Below are 15,428 nucleotides of genomic sequence, written 5' to 3' on the forward strand. Positions count from 1 at the left end.
AAATCTCCCTTCGCTCTGCCCAATCCCTGCCACACCATCTCCCATGTCATAATTCTTGTGACCTTCCTTGGTGCTATTGCCAAGAGGGGGTTTTTTTATGCTCTGGCTTCGTATGGATGGGGAACATTGTGGAGATTTTGAAAACCTATTTTGTTGGGAATAGTTGCAGCCAGCAACCAGAATATTTGAACTGAGATAACAAAGGAAAGGGCCGTATGGAACCTACTTAACAATCTGGTGCCTACCATAGAACATAGAACAGTACAGCACAGAACAGGCCCTTCGGCCCTCGATGTTGTGCCGAGCAATGATCACCCTACTCAAACCCACGTATCCACCCTATACCCGTAACCCAACCCCCCCCCCCCCCCCCCCCCCCCCCCCCCCCCCTTTAACCTTACTTTTTAGGACACTACGGGCAATTTAGCATGGCCAATCCACCTAACCCGCACATCTTTGGACTGTGGGAGGAAACCGGAGCACCCGGAGGAAACCCACACACACACAGGGGGAGGACGTGCAGACTCCGCACAGACAGTGACCCAGCCGGGAACCGAACCTGGGACCCTGGAGCTGTGAAGCATTTATGCTAACCACCATGCTACCGTGCTGCCCCTACCAGTTTGGATTCCTTACCACTCTTGTGACTGCTAGGGTATTGGTAATAGCAGATTTGTTAGTATAGTGCCCATTTTGACTTGTTAACAATCTATAAAGCTGAATAAAAAATGATTTGTGTTTGTAGAGCACTTTCCAGGACAGTCTAAAAATGCTTCATAGATGATGACCTCCGTGTTTACGGATCGGGTAGTATAGGGAAATACGGGTAAGGCTGGGGATGCAGACCTCGTGCTGAATTTAATGGCATAATTACACATTTGCAGATTTTTCCTCTGTTTCCAGGCTGGCAGCTCGCCACATTGGTGCTGGGCAGGAAAGCGAGTGGCATGAGTCTGCACCCATGAACCTTGGGGAATGTTTGGGGAATTGGGTAGGATCAGAGAGAGGCTACCAAGGGAGGGAGAGATTGGGGTTTGTGGGGGAGGATGCACTTGCAGCAGTGGGGAACAGGGCAGAGGTGAGGCCAAAACATTCCTTGAGGGGTCAGGGGTAACAATCCTCCTGCTTCTGACCCACAAGATATTCTGTAAAAGGCACGTAACATGAGCCAGCGGCTCCTGCCTCCTTTTCACTGCTTTCCCCAAGTCCTGGGCTCATGTACTGTGGGTTAGGGTGGGGTGTGGCAGATGGGGCCTTTTACTGTTAGGTTTCTTTTTGAAATGTCATCGACCATGTTCTGTAGCCTGATGTGATAGTCGACTGAAGCACAGCCGACAGCAATGTCCCACAAAAGAAAATGAGGCAGTGACCAGCTAATTTGTTCTGATGTTGTTGATAAAGGAACAGATGCTGAACAGGGCACCCGGGAACCTTTCTACTCTTGGGTAATTACATTGGAATTTCTAATTTAGTGGCCTGTTTAGGTAAGCAGAATATAGGCCCTGAACATAAACATCATACATTGCATCTTGTGCTCGGTTCTACACTGAAGTGTCAGCCTAGATTATCATAGAATTTACAGAAAGAGGCCAGTTGGTCAATCGAGTCTGCACCGGCCCATGGAAAGAGCACCCTACCTAAGCCCACACTTCACCCTATTCCCGTAACCCAGTATCCCCACCTAACCTTTTGGGGCAATTTAGCATGGCCAATCCACCTAACCTGCACATCTTTGGACTGTGGGTGGAAACAGGAGCTCCCGGACGAACGTACAGATTCCGCACAAGCCGGGTATCGAACCTGGGACCCTGGAGCGTTGAAGCAACAGTGCTAACCACTGTGCTTCCGTGCTATAACGCTGATATAGCAGAAGTATTGAAAAGCTGCAAATAAAAGCCAATACCATTTGTTAAGAATTATGGTAATTGACCCATAATTTTCTGCGGCAGGGCACCTAACATTGTCCATCTTTTAGTTAGACATGTCCTTGCAAATTGAGGTTTGTAAATATTTGTGCAGCAAGTTGCTGATATTGAACGGGTGCAGGGCAGCAAGCGACAGTGGGCTTGTAGGATCTGAGTGAACAGGGCAAGCAACTCCGTATCTCCTTAACCAGTCAGACTGAAGGATTGTGAATTTAACAGTACAAGGACTGATAAATAATTGAAAATCAGAACGGGTGAACTAAATGTCAAATCAGGCACAGAAAGAGAATTGGAACGGGAAAGAAAGGTTGAATTAGAAAAATTAGCTGAAAAAAATTAAAAACTTTACATTTAAAAACAATCTCCAACAATTAAAATCTGAAGGAATGAGATTACACGCTGTAGTTAAAGTTTAGTGCATGCATGCTTTATTGACAATCATTAAAAGGGAATTTGGACTGAATAGAACATAGAACATAGAACAGCACAGAACAGGCCCTTCGGCCCTCAATGTTGTGCCGAGCCATGATCACCCTACTCAAACCCACGTATCTACCCTATACCCGTAACCCAACAACCCCCCCCCCCCCCCTTAACCTTACTTTTATTAGGACACTACGGGCAATTTAGCATGGCCAATCCACCTAACCCGCACATCTTTGGACTGTGGGAGGAAACCGGAGCACCCGGAGGAAACCCACGCACACAGGGGGAGGACGTGCAGACTCCACACAGACAGTGACCCAGCCGGGAATCGAACCTGGGACCCTGGAGCTGTGAAGCATTTATGCTAACCACCATGCTACCCTGCTGCCCCTAGAATAGATAAGGATTAACTTTTCGTGATGAGTTTATCTGATAAATATAGTATTTGTATTTATCAGGTGAATAAAGTAGTAGTTTCATGTCAATGCATGTGTTTCAATATCAGAAAGTAGATTGTTGTTTTTGAGAAGCTAACAGTGAAGTGACACATCTTAGACAGCAATTTTGCATTTCCTGAAAGTTGTGGGACCATATCATAGAATCCACACAGTGTACAAAGAGGTCAGTTGGCCCATCGAGTCTGCATCGGCCCTTGGAACGAGCACCCCACATCTCCACCCTATCCCCGTAACCCAACCTAACCTTTTTGGATACTAAGGGGCAATTTAGCATGTCCAATCCACCTAACCTGCATATCTTTGGGCTCTGGGAGGAAACCGGAGCACCCGGAGGAAACCCACGCAGACATGGGGAGAAAATGCAAACTTCACACACAGTCACCCGAGGCTGGAATTGAACACGGGACTTTGGAGCTGTGAGTCAGCAGTGCTAACCACTGTGCCACCTTCGTATATGAGTGTGCTATTGGTACACTTATTTGATCAATACATTGTGGCCCATTTTGTTGTGCCTTCAGTGAAATATTACTATTTTAGTAATGGTATGTTCATTAAGTAAATCTCCCTTATTGATTGCCACAGCTTCTCTAATATGATCAACTCAAATTGTTTTCACAGGAGTACACCAGATGTTATTGAAAGCTGTGTTTCTGTCCCCACTGACTGACCTCATCTCTGATTTTGCCAAGTTTCAAGAATTGATTGAGACTACGTTGGACCTGAATCAGGTAAGTGGTCTAATTGAGAGAGTTAATATGTGAGGTTTTTCAAGTTTGAATCAGAATCATAGAATCATAACATTGTTACAGTGCAGAAGGAGGCCATTCGGCCCATCATGTCTGCATCAGCTATCCAAATGATTAATTCACTTGGTGCCATTCTCCTGCCTTCTCCCCATAACCCTGTCCATTCTTCTTCAAATAACAGTCTCATTCCTTTTTGAATGTCTCAATTGAACCTGCCTCCACTGCAGTCTTAGACAATGCATCCCATACTGTAACTTTTTCATGCAGGGAATGGTTTTTTTCTTCTCATCGCTTATGCCTCTTTTGAAAATTAATTTAAATCTGTGCCCTCTCGTTCCCGATCCTTTCCCGAGCAGGAATATTTTCTTCCTCTCTATTCTGTCCTGTCCCCTCATGATTTTAAATACCTCCAACAAAGCACCTCTCAGCCTTCCCTTCTCAGAGGAAAACAGTTCTAACTTCTCCGATCTGTCTCCATATCTGAAGATCTTTCGCACTGGAGCCATTCTTGCGAATCTTTTCTGCTCTTTCTCCAGTGTCTTCATGTTCTTCCTAAAGTCTAGTACCCAGAACAGGACGGGATGGAATAGAGGGATACGGACCCCAGAAATGTAGAAGATTTTAGTTTAGATGGGCAGCATGGTCGGCGCAGGCTTGGAGGGCCGAAGGGCCTGTTCCTGTGCTGTACTTTTCTTTGTTCTTTTGTTCTGGGCACAGTGCTCCAGCTGAGACCCAACCAGTCTCCTACAAGTTTAATCTAACCTCATTGCTCCTTTACTATATTCCCCTATTTATAAGGCCGAGGGTACTGTATGCTTTATTAACTGCTCTCTCAACCTGTCCTGCCACCTTCAGTGATTTGTGCACATACACGCTCGGTCGGGTCCTCTGTTCCTGCAGCCCCTTTCAGAGTTGTGCTATTTGTTTAATATTGTCTCTTCATGTTCTTCATACAAAAATTAATCACTTCACATTTCTCCACATTGAACATCATCTGTCGCCTGTGACTAGTGGTGTTGCGCAGGGATCAATGCTGGGACCTTTGCTGTACGTAGTATATATAAATGATTTGGAGGAAAATGTAACTGGTCTGATTAGTAAGTTTTCAGACGACACAAAGTTAGGTGGAATTGCGGATAGTGATGAGGACTGTCAGAGGATACAGCAGGATTTAGATCGTTTGGAGACTTGGGCAGAGATTTGGCAGATGGAGTTTAATCCGGACAAATGTGAGGTAATGCATTTTGGAAGGTCTAATGCAGGTAGGGAATATACAGTGAATGGTAGAACCCTCGAGTATTGAAAGTCAAGAGGAATCTAGGTGTACAGTCCACAGGTCACTGAAAGGGGCAACACAGGTGGAGAAGGTAGTCAAGAAGGCAATACGGCATGCTTGCCTTCATTGGCCAGGGCATTGAGTATAAGAATTGGCAAGTCATGTTGCAGCTGTATAGAACCTTAGTTAGGCCACACTTGGAGTATAGTGTTCAATTCTGGTCGGCACATTGCCAGAAGGATGTGGAGGCTTTAGGGAGGGTGCAGAAGAGATTTACCAGGATGTTGCCTGGTATGGAGGGCATTAGCTATGAGGAGCGGTTGAATAAACTCGGTTTGTTCTCACTGGAATGACGGAGGTTGAGGGGTGACCTGATAGAGGTCTACAAAATTATGAGGGGCATAGAGTGGATAGTCAGAGGCTTTTCCCCAGGGTAGAGGGGCCAATTACTAGGGGGCATAAGTTTCAGGTGCGAGGGGCAAGGTTTGGAGGAGATGTACGAGGCAAGTTTTTTTACACAGAGGGTAGTGGGTGTCTGGAACTCGCTGCCGGAGGAGGTGGTGGAAGCAGGGACGATAGTGACATTTAAGGGGCATCTTGACAAATACATGAATAGGATGGGAATAGAGGGATACGGAACCAGGAAGTGTAGAAGATTTTAGTTTAGATGGGCAGCACGGGCTTGGAGGGCCGAAGGGCCTGTTCTTGTGCTGTACTTTTCTTTGTTCTTTGGCTCTCTGCCCATTCCACCAATTCTTCTGTGAAGAGAAGTGCAGGCGACTTTGTGGGCTAAAGGAAAAGAAGTTCATATGTAACACTTTTTATTAATTCCCTAATCTAGCCACTGCTAATCGTATATGAGGGATTGGATTCATTTTGCAGCATTTTCAGAACGTACTGATTGGCAATCTATTACTTTATTGAAAGTCATAAGGATTTTAATTTGCAGGGCCTGTTTAAATTCCTTCTAAAATTATAATTATCTGTTGTGGGAGGGGCTGTAATTTCTGGTTTTCCATTATACGAGATGACATGAGGAAAGGTTTATTATCACCCAGGAAGTGGTTAGGATCCAGAATGTACTGCCTGAGAGTATGGTGGAGGCAGGTTCAATCGAGGCTATTCTCTGAAACATAAATGTGCAAGGCTACGTGAAGAAAGCAGGGGAGTGGCAGAAAACGACTTGCTCCTTTTCTGGAGCTTGTGCAGAAACGACGGGCCAAATGGCCTCCTGAACTGTAACACAACTGTAGTCCTGTGATGTCTGGTAAATCATAATTGTAAGAAATTCTTATTGATCCAGTTTGTGCATTAGGTATAGTGTTGACAACTGTATCCATGTTCCAGCAATGAGCTGTCCGCAGTGTATGAAAAGAGGCTTTAACTGCACCAAGTATGTGACTAGGAACTGCTTTTGAGTTAACCTAACTCCTGAGGGCCATTCCCAGGGTGGTATTAAGGACAGATGAGTGTCTTGGTTAGGGAAACTAATCTGTCTGGATAGTGCTTGCTCCAAGTAATGGTGTCCTTGGATTTACTTGAACCAACATTGCTGGTGAATTCAACCCCATTTGTAATGCTGGAGCTGTAGGATAAAAGAAAATCCTCTTTGGTCTTTTGTGTACCAATACGTGGTCCTATTTGAGAGCTGAGTTGGTGCTTTTCCAGTGGAAATGAGATAAAGGAGTTTCATTGGTGATGGCAGGGCTGCTGGAGAAAAATCCATGTCAAGGTGTCTAATTAGTCTTTAGTAAAATGACTTGTTCAGCTTTGTGACAGGTGGTACCTTCACTTGGTATGGAAATTAATGTTTAACAATAGATCCACAAAAATACAGAAAAATCAAACCACTTCCAACTGACTTGTACAAAATGAGTGATTTAGTGCTTGTTTCTCGTTTCCTACAGCAGTGACTAAACATCAAAAGCACTCCATTGACTGAAGCATTTTTGAGGTCATGGAAGGCACCTAATGAATGCAAATCTTTCTTTGTGCTCCAGATCATTATTTCAGTCCCTGTCAGTATCTTTATCCAGCTGAATTTCTGTGTATTTACTAATGGTTTATTTTTATAACTTCTCCTGTAGCCCATGTAGAATAGAAATAGATACCGGCTGAACTTCAGTGTGTTGAGTGGCCTCCTTTTGCAATAACAAAGGAATTAATTAGAGAGGCTAAAAGCAATCGCTTGATTTACCAGGTAGAAAACCATGAGTTCCTGGTGAAGCCATCCTTTGACCCAAATCTAACTGAGCTGAGGGAGAAGATGGATGACCTGGAGAAAAGTATGCAGTCAACACTCAACCAAGCTGCCAGGGAACTAGGTATGAAATGGTTCTGACATAAATCTGTACTTTTTTTAATATTCGCATTTGATCTCGGCACTTTTCCATTTTGTGTTCATGGATCAAGATTAACATCTTGCACTTCTATAGTATGTTACCCAGAGGGGTTTCACAGGAATGTTAGCAATCAAAGTTAACCAACATCAGTGAGCTTTCCATTTTGGGAACTTGGTATCAGCATCGGTCATGATGAATCGCAGAGTAAAGCCCTTGCTTGGCTCCAGCAATAATTATTAACAACTTTGTGAGGTAATATAAATGTTACTGTAACGAGTAGAACATATATATGTTTCATTCATATGAGGAGGCGCTGGCGTAGTGGTATTGTCACTGAAGTAAATCCTGGAGACCCAGGTTCAAATCCCGCCACTGCGGATGGTGAAATTTGAATTTAATAAAAATCTGTAATTAAGATAACCATGAAACCATTGTCGATTATCGGAAAAACCCATCTGGTTCACTAATGTCCTTTAGGGAACAAAATCTGCTGTCTTTACCTGGTCTGGCCTAAATGTGACTCCAGACCCACAGCAATGTGGTTGACTCTTTTTTGCCCCCTCAAGGGCAACCAGGAATGGGCAATAAATGCTGGCACAGCCTGTATGCCCATGTTCCGTGAACAAATTTTAAAAACAGTTTGATAGAGGTGTTTGAAATCAGGAGTCTGGTAGCGAAGCTTTTCCCATTATTGAAAGGATCAAGTAAGTATGGTGAGTGGCTTGGATGGGAACTTGCAATGGTGGTGTTCCGATGCATCTGCTGCCCTTGTCCATCTAGGGGTGGTTGTCATGGCTCGGAAGGTGCTGTCTAAGGAGCCTTGGTGAGTTCCTGCAGTGCATCGTGTAGATGGTATACACAGCTGCCACTGCTGCCAGTCATGGCGGACGTGAATTTTTGTGCATGGGGTGCCAATCAAGCAGGCTGCTTTGTCCTGGATGGTGTCAAGCTTCTTGCGTTGTTGGAGCTGCACTCGTAAAGGCAAGTGGAGAATATTCTATCAGGCCCCAGACTTGTGCCCTGTAGATGCTGGACATGCTATGGGGAGTCAGGAGGTGAGTTACTTGCCCAGGATTCCTAATGTCTGCCCTGCTCTTGTGGCCACTGTGTTTATATGACTGGTCCAGTTCGGTTTCTGGTTGATGGGTATGCCCCCAGGAAATGAAATGAAATGAAAATCGCTTATTGTCACAAGTAGGCTTCAAATGAAGTTACTGTGAAAAGCCCCTAGTCGCCACATTCGTAATGCCATTGAATGTCATGGGGCGATGTTTAGATTCTCTCTTTTTGCAGATGGTCATCCCCTGATATTTGTGTGGCGTGAATGTTACATGCCACTTGTCAGCCCAAGACTGATTATTGTCCAGGTCTTCTTGTATCTGAGGGGTCGTGAATGGTGCTGAACATTATCTAATCAACAGCAAACACCCCTACTTATTACTTTATGATGGAAGGAAGGCTGTTGATGAAACAGCTGAAAAAGGTTGTGCCTTGGACACCACCATGAGGAACTCCTGCAGTGATGCCCTGGAGCTGATATGATTGAGCAACAACTAAGCAATGTTTACCACTAGTCAGCTGTAAGAGCCAGTCACAATATGTTATGGGGAGTGGCTCCAAACACAAGTTAAACCTTTTAAAATCCATAGTTTCTTCAACTTTCTTCTCCTTATTAGCCACGTGCACGGATGATATTAAAATAGGTGGGAAAGCAGGCAGTGAAGAGGAGGTGAAGATTTTACAGGACAGATATAGATGGCAAGGAGATTGGGTCAAAATTTGGCAGATGGAAGTAGATATGCGTGAGGTTATCCATTTTGGCCAAAAAAATAGAAAGGCAAAATATTATCTGGAGAGTAGATTCAAAATGCGCCTGGGCAGAGGGATCTGGGTATATTTGTTCATGAATCAAAAACTCGGTATGCAGGTACAGCATGTAATTAAAAATGCAAATGGAATATTAGCGTTTATTGCAAAAGGATTGGAGTATAAAAGGAGGGAAGTGTTGTAATTGTATAGGGTGTTGGTGAGACCACATCTGGAATATTGTGTCCAGGATGCGGTGGCATTGGAGGCAGTTCAGAGGAGGTTCACCAGATTGATTCCGGGGGTGGAAGCGTTGATGTCTGTGTTCGATCCCAGCCCCGGGTCACTGTCCGTGTGGGGCTTGCACATTCTCCCCGTGTCTGCGTGGGTTTCACCCCCACGACCCAAAGATGTGCAGGTTAGGGGGATTGGCCTTTTCTTTTGATTAAAACAGTAAAAAATATATGCAAGGCCAAACGGTACAAACACTAATTTTGTGTTGGAGAAACGGTACCCTCCCCTCAGTACCAATGTGGGGGGGGGGGGGGGGGGGTGGACACTCTGACTATTAAAACTGTTCACTAAACTTTGCGCTGGAGAGACCAGATACCCTCATCTCTGTACCAACAGAAGGGAAAGGAAGGGGGTGGTGGGGAGAGAGGGGAAAGGAAGGTGGTGGGGAGGGAGGGAGTTGGGGTGTTGGTGGAGGGGGGCCCAATAGGACACTGCCTGAACTATCTACGGAGACAGAAAAATAAAAGAACCTTCAGTTCTGATGTGCCAGATTCTGGGAGTCCCTCCGAGGGGGTATGGGGCAACACAGTGTCAGTCACGAGTGAGCCCTGCACCCCACAGCAGAGAGCCTCATGTGTACCCTCGGCTTCCGACACTGGGCGGCTGATGGCCTTCGGATATTCGCTCTCCGGGCCCGAATCCTCCACCACACTCAGTGCAGCGGGCGACACGGGCCCACCAACCAACCCAGGGGCTGCCTTGATCCATCACCGGGATCATCGACAGGCGGGATCTCCTCAGGCTCCTCCTGGGATCCCAGGCCAGTGGGAGGCTTTTGTGTCGCCCTCGCCGCCTGGTCACCGGTAGGCCCCAAAAATAACCCTGAAACAGGTCCGGGATGGTGGCAGAGGTGCCTGAAGACAGCGATTGGGACAGAGGGTCTTCCAAACTATAAACCGCTAAGAATCTAAGAAGCAGGGGGTTATCACTGACCCCCTCCCCATAGAAATTGAAAAGTCCGGGGTGCTAAATTGTACTGGGTGGAAGGGGCCCTCTAGGGTCCTGTCTGACCCGAAGCACACCCTGCTCGGGGGGGGGCAGCGGCAGCTGCTGGGATTTCCTCATACCCCCCCCCACCTCTTTTCTTTCGGGGACTGGGCGTGACATCTATGGAAAAGCATCTGGAGTGATGCCATTTGCGGGGGAGAGGGTCATACGCCGGGGAGACCTCTATCTCTGGAGGCTCCTCCAGGCTGACTCCTTGTCCCTCGATGCTTCTCTCCAGAATTTGTGGCTGGGACAGGGCACCCTCTGGTTCGAGGTCGTGCACCTCACTACCGCCACCCACAGGGGCCTGCGCAGAGTGTCGTAGGGCCCGGCATCCGATGGCAAAATGTCACCGGGCTGAAGGTGTTACTGGGTGATGGTGGGGTGAGGCGTAACGGCTGCACCCTAGTCAGTAGCCAGGAGCACTGGGTCAGTCAGGATGAAATGAAAATTGTTTATTGTCACAAGTAGGCTTCAAATGAAATTACTGTGAAAAGCCCCAAGTCGCCACATTCCGGCTCCTGTTCGGGGAGGTAGGGACAGGAATTGAACCGGCGCTACTAGCCTTGGTCTCTTTACAAGTCAGCTATTTAGCTCACTGTGCTAAACTAGCCCCAGTTGTGTGTTGGATCAGAGAGTCAGAAGGATCCAAACTTGACGGCTGGCGAATCACCCTGTTGGTCTTCCGACCACGTGGCTGCCCCCTCACCTCCACGCCAGTGGAAGTAGAGGGGGCGGCGGCACCATCAGCGGCAATGTTAGAGGTGGGTCAAATTTTTCTAATATGCCCCCACCTGGGCCAGGCATATTAGTCTGAAAGAGAAAATATGCTTGAGGGTGGGGTCTTTGAGGCCGAGCGGGTGTGGTATCACCCCAGACCGTTTCTCCCCCAGTTGATGGAGGTGGGTGAGGAGGAGCTCCGTGGGAATAAAAGGTGGGACATTAGAGAGAACAACTCTCAGCAGTGGCCTCCAGCGGGTCCACCGCCAGGTAGATTCCGCCCACTGTGAGCCCGTTTTCAGGGCAAGGTGGACCGCCCGCTCGGCTCTCAAAAAGAAGACAGCTTTGCCATCCACCTTCGAGGCTGCACCTATGGCTGAAGGGCCGATAACTTCGGCCATAGCACAGACGCAGGCCTCGATTGACATGGTGGGGTTTAAGTTTGGGTGGTAAGTTTTTGGGTCATGTGGCAAAACGGTGACCTAGCCCCCGGATCAGTCAGGAGGGTGGAGGCCACCACTCCTGCATAGGTGGCTGTAGAGGGCCCCACCACCGGCGTAGGTGGTGTTGTTACCATCCCAGTCAGTGGTGGATGATAGGGCAGAAAGGGGAGGGAGAGAGTAACTGGAGGGGGGGTGGGGAGGCACAGGAGGATGGGGCACAGAGGGACGGACCGTGGCGTGCCCCAAGTACAAGGGAGGAAAGGGGTGGGAGGAGCAGGAAGGTAAGGCCCAAAAGGACAGGCCGGTGCCGAGGAAAGTCTTGCAGGCTGGTTCCCCAAAAGGTTTTCAATCCAGCAGCGGGTGGGTGGGTGGGGGACAGGGTCTTCAGCCCAACAAGAGCCCAGGAAAACAGTCAACAGATATTATCCCGCCTTGGCAGAAGAAAACAAGATAAAGTGCAGTTGCCCCAACCTTCTTTTCCTCTTTGTCCCCTTCCAAGTGTTGCAGCAACCTCCTGTTTGCTGGGAGGCCTCAGGCCCTAGGGCTCTGAAGATGATAGTCAGCAAACCACAAACGTCCCAGCTCCAAGGGCCCTGTAGACGGAACAGGCAGCAAACCGTCCAGCTCTCTGTCTCTCTCTCTCTCTCTGTCTCTCTCTCTGTCTCTCTCTCTCTCTCTCTCATTTCTTTTTTTAAGGAGTTATTCGCCGTCAGCTGTTAGGGGGTTTAGGTTGCTTTTTGTGTTAAAGACAACTAGGTTTGCGAATGTTTTTGTTTTTCTCTTCTATTGTGTATTTCAGTTTCATTGTTTCGATTAATATAAAATTTTTAAAATAAACATATTTTAAAATAAACATAAAAAAAAAAATAGTAAATGCTTCCACCACCAATTTGTACTCGTATGATTTCCGCCTGAGGGGAGTGGAGCATTGCGAAGGGGTAGAGCATGAGATGTTCAGCCTGCTGATGAGATTTAAATCCATGCCAATAATGGTTTTTCATGGACCCGTCGGCGGGTAGCACAAACTTTGTTGACACCGTCAGGAGGGATCTGGAGCATTGTGTTGGAATCGGCGCAAATCGCAATATTTCACTTGCGTATTATTCTCCGCCTGATCCCAATTCTTGCTGCTGGTGGCGGGCAGCAGAGAATTCAGCTTGCTGTTTCCTACTTTCCCATGAGCCACTTCCTTTTTCAGTACCAGAATAGATTGGGATAGATTCCAACTGGTGTTCCTTTGCTTTTTCTGCCTGGGTTGCATTAAATCTGAGGTGCACTGACATCCTCTTCCAACTTGCATTGCCACTGTGAATGGCAGATCAAGAACAAGGTAGCTGCAAGTAACCACTGGACTATACCAGGAGCATCATTGATGGTGTCAATGTGAGTTGGTAATTGTGCATCGTTGAGGAAGGTGTTATTGGGAGCAAACAGGCTTGGTAAGAAAAAAATAATGAATACTTAGTAATTGAATATCTGTGGGATGTGTTTATTAAATTATTGTTTGTTCAATTTACATGCAGGTCTTGAAGCCGGCAAGTCTGTGAAACTGGAGTCAAATGCTCAATTGGGTTATTATTTCCGTGTCACTTGCAAGGAGGAGAAGGCTCTTCGTAACAATAAGAAATTTAACACCATAGATATCCAGAAGAATGGAGTTCGATTCACCAATGGGTTAGAATTCTGTTTTTATTTTAATAGTCAGTCATTTAGATGGTAATTGTTGAAGCCTATTGTACTGGATGGATATCCAAAAACTTCACTTTCCATCTCTGTTTTAAGAATGTTGACATTGATTTGAAGGTTACATTGACTCAAGTTCAATACTGAGGCATGCATTATTAGATATTCTATTTTTTTTTTTGCACAAATAAAAACAGTTGCTCAAATACATTTCCACTAAGGAGCTGAACCATCCATACCAGGCCTGATCTGTCATCTTACGCTGCATTCACTGATGCTCACTGATCTTAGCCAGAGTTGCAGTTTTCATTCTGTCGTACTTGCTGCTCCTGGGTTATGAGAAAGAGTGTGGGGAGGGAGAAGAGCAGATCACACAAGTCAGGGCTTCTGTTCCTGATTGCTGCGGGAATGTTTGTGGATATTGGTTTAGGTGTGATTCCGACTTGCATTCTCCATGGCTGTCCTCCATTTCTCCATGACCTTCAGTCATCATGACACCGTGGTCCAATTCCAGCTATGTCTGTCCAGCACATGCTCCACTAACTCCACATTTCTCTCTCATGCTCCACTGATGACTTCCTCTGTCCACACAGTCGCGGGGCTTGCTCCAAGGCATGGCATGATACATGGCTGCTTTTTTCCTCTTGGCAGAGTTATCGGTGAGCATGGCGTGAATCTCTTTTAATGTCACCTACCTCCAACTCTTTGCATTCATCCTAAATTGCACGGTTACTGCTGTGGAATACGACAGTTCATTTGATATAATAAATGAGCCAATTCCCTGCAGCTAAGCACTGAGTTGGGCATCACAAGGCTCCGCTTTTACTAGTGTCCTTTTGAGTGGTCTCTTGGACCCACACTGTCCAAACTCCAACTCTTCCAGAATTCCACTGGCTGTGTCCTAGCTAGCAAAGACTTGCTCACCGTCATCACCTCGTACATCAAATGGTGCACCCTTTTCCCACATACTTTGATTTAGAAATTGTCCACTCTACCTCTTGCAGCCCTATATTCCAGTTCAGATCTCCACCTTTTGAGTCGGGAGTGGAATGAAATGCTCCCTCCCTCCCTCAAGACTGTATTGGTGCCACACTCTTCTGCATTTGTACTCCTCTGATCAGAAATTCTATGTCTAAATTAGTTTGTGCTGCTGTACCTTTTCCTATATCCTGTGGGGTTTGGTTGTTTGTACACGATACGTTTTGAGCTCCAGCAAGTGAATGTATAATTCTCCGTGTAATTTCGGAGCAGAACAGGTCAAAAATTAAAATTAATCTGTGCTCCATTTTGCTGCGGCAAAATGTCTATTGCAGTTGGGACTGGGAACCTATAATTGGAGCACAACTTCACGGATAGATGTTCCAATAATAATGCATCATTAGAATGTAATATTTAATTAGGTAATAGATTGAGAACTCAAATAGATTCAGAATATTGGAATGAATTAAGCGAACTGTGTTGCAGCAGGACCAGTAATATACATTATGACATAGGCATGTAGAAAATCAAAAGAGCTATTGAGGTCTCTGGCTGCCCCAGTGTCTCGAAAATATCCTTTCTTGTGATACATTTAAATCCCAATTGCACTTTTCTCAAGATATGGTCGGCACGGTAGCACAGTGGTTAGCAGTGTTGCTTCATAGCACCAGGGACCTGGGTTCGATTCCTGGCTTGGGTCACTGTGCGGAGTGTGCACACTCTCCCCGTGTTGGCGTGGGTTTCCCCTGGGTGTTCCGGTTTCCTGCCACAAGTCCCTAAAGATGTGCTTATTAGGGGAATTGGACATTCTGAATTCTCCCTGTGTATCCGAACAGGCGCTGGAGTGTGGTGACTAGGGGATTTTCACAGTAACTTCATTGCAGTGTCAATGTAAGCCTAGTTGTGACAATAAAGATTATTATTATCTAACTATCTGAATTTGCGAATTCATTCAGTTCCCCGTGATAACTCTAGACGGTCTGTTCAATGCTATCACTTCTGTGCATATTGCTTTTCATTTTCTTTTTGCTAAGTGAGATTCTTGTACAATTTTGACCATTGAATTGTGATCTTGTACATAAGATTGCCTAACCTCCCTATGCACAAATTTGGATGGGGTTTTTCCTAAATGTACCCTCTTCCACGCCTGATATCTGCTTTCATCCACGCCTAATATCTGCTCTCTTCCACGCCTAATATCTGCTCTCTTCCACGTCTAATATCTGCTCTCTTCCACGTCTAATATCTGCTCTCTTCCATGCCTAATTTATTGATGTGCACTCACGGCTGCTACTATGCTGAGAGAGCAAAAGTAAGAGAGCAACCTCCTTACTCTGGAGCAGC

General features: G+C 46.2%; 1 protein-coding gene across 1 annotated transcript in view; it reads left to right on the forward strand.

The window, feature by feature from the left end:
• Positions 1–15,428, forward strand: part of msh2 (mutS homolog 2 (E. coli)) — a 115,813-nt gene that overhangs the window by 59,339 nt on the left and 41,046 nt on the right. The window contains exons 8-10 of the mRNA XM_038813706.1: positions 3,428–3,537; positions 7,032–7,155; positions 12,947–13,097. Of these exons, the coding sequence (XP_038669634.1) occupies positions 3,428–3,537; positions 7,032–7,155; positions 12,947–13,097 (385 nt within the window). The remainder of the gene's footprint in view (positions 1–3,427; positions 3,538–7,031; positions 7,156–12,946; positions 13,098–15,428) is intronic.

The sequence above is a fragment of the Scyliorhinus canicula genome, chromosome 1, assembly GCF_902713615.1.
Source record: "Scyliorhinus canicula chromosome 1, sScyCan1.1, whole genome shotgun sequence".
Classification (NCBI taxonomy): Eukaryota; Metazoa; Chordata; class Chondrichthyes; order Carcharhiniformes; family Scyliorhinidae; genus Scyliorhinus; species Scyliorhinus canicula.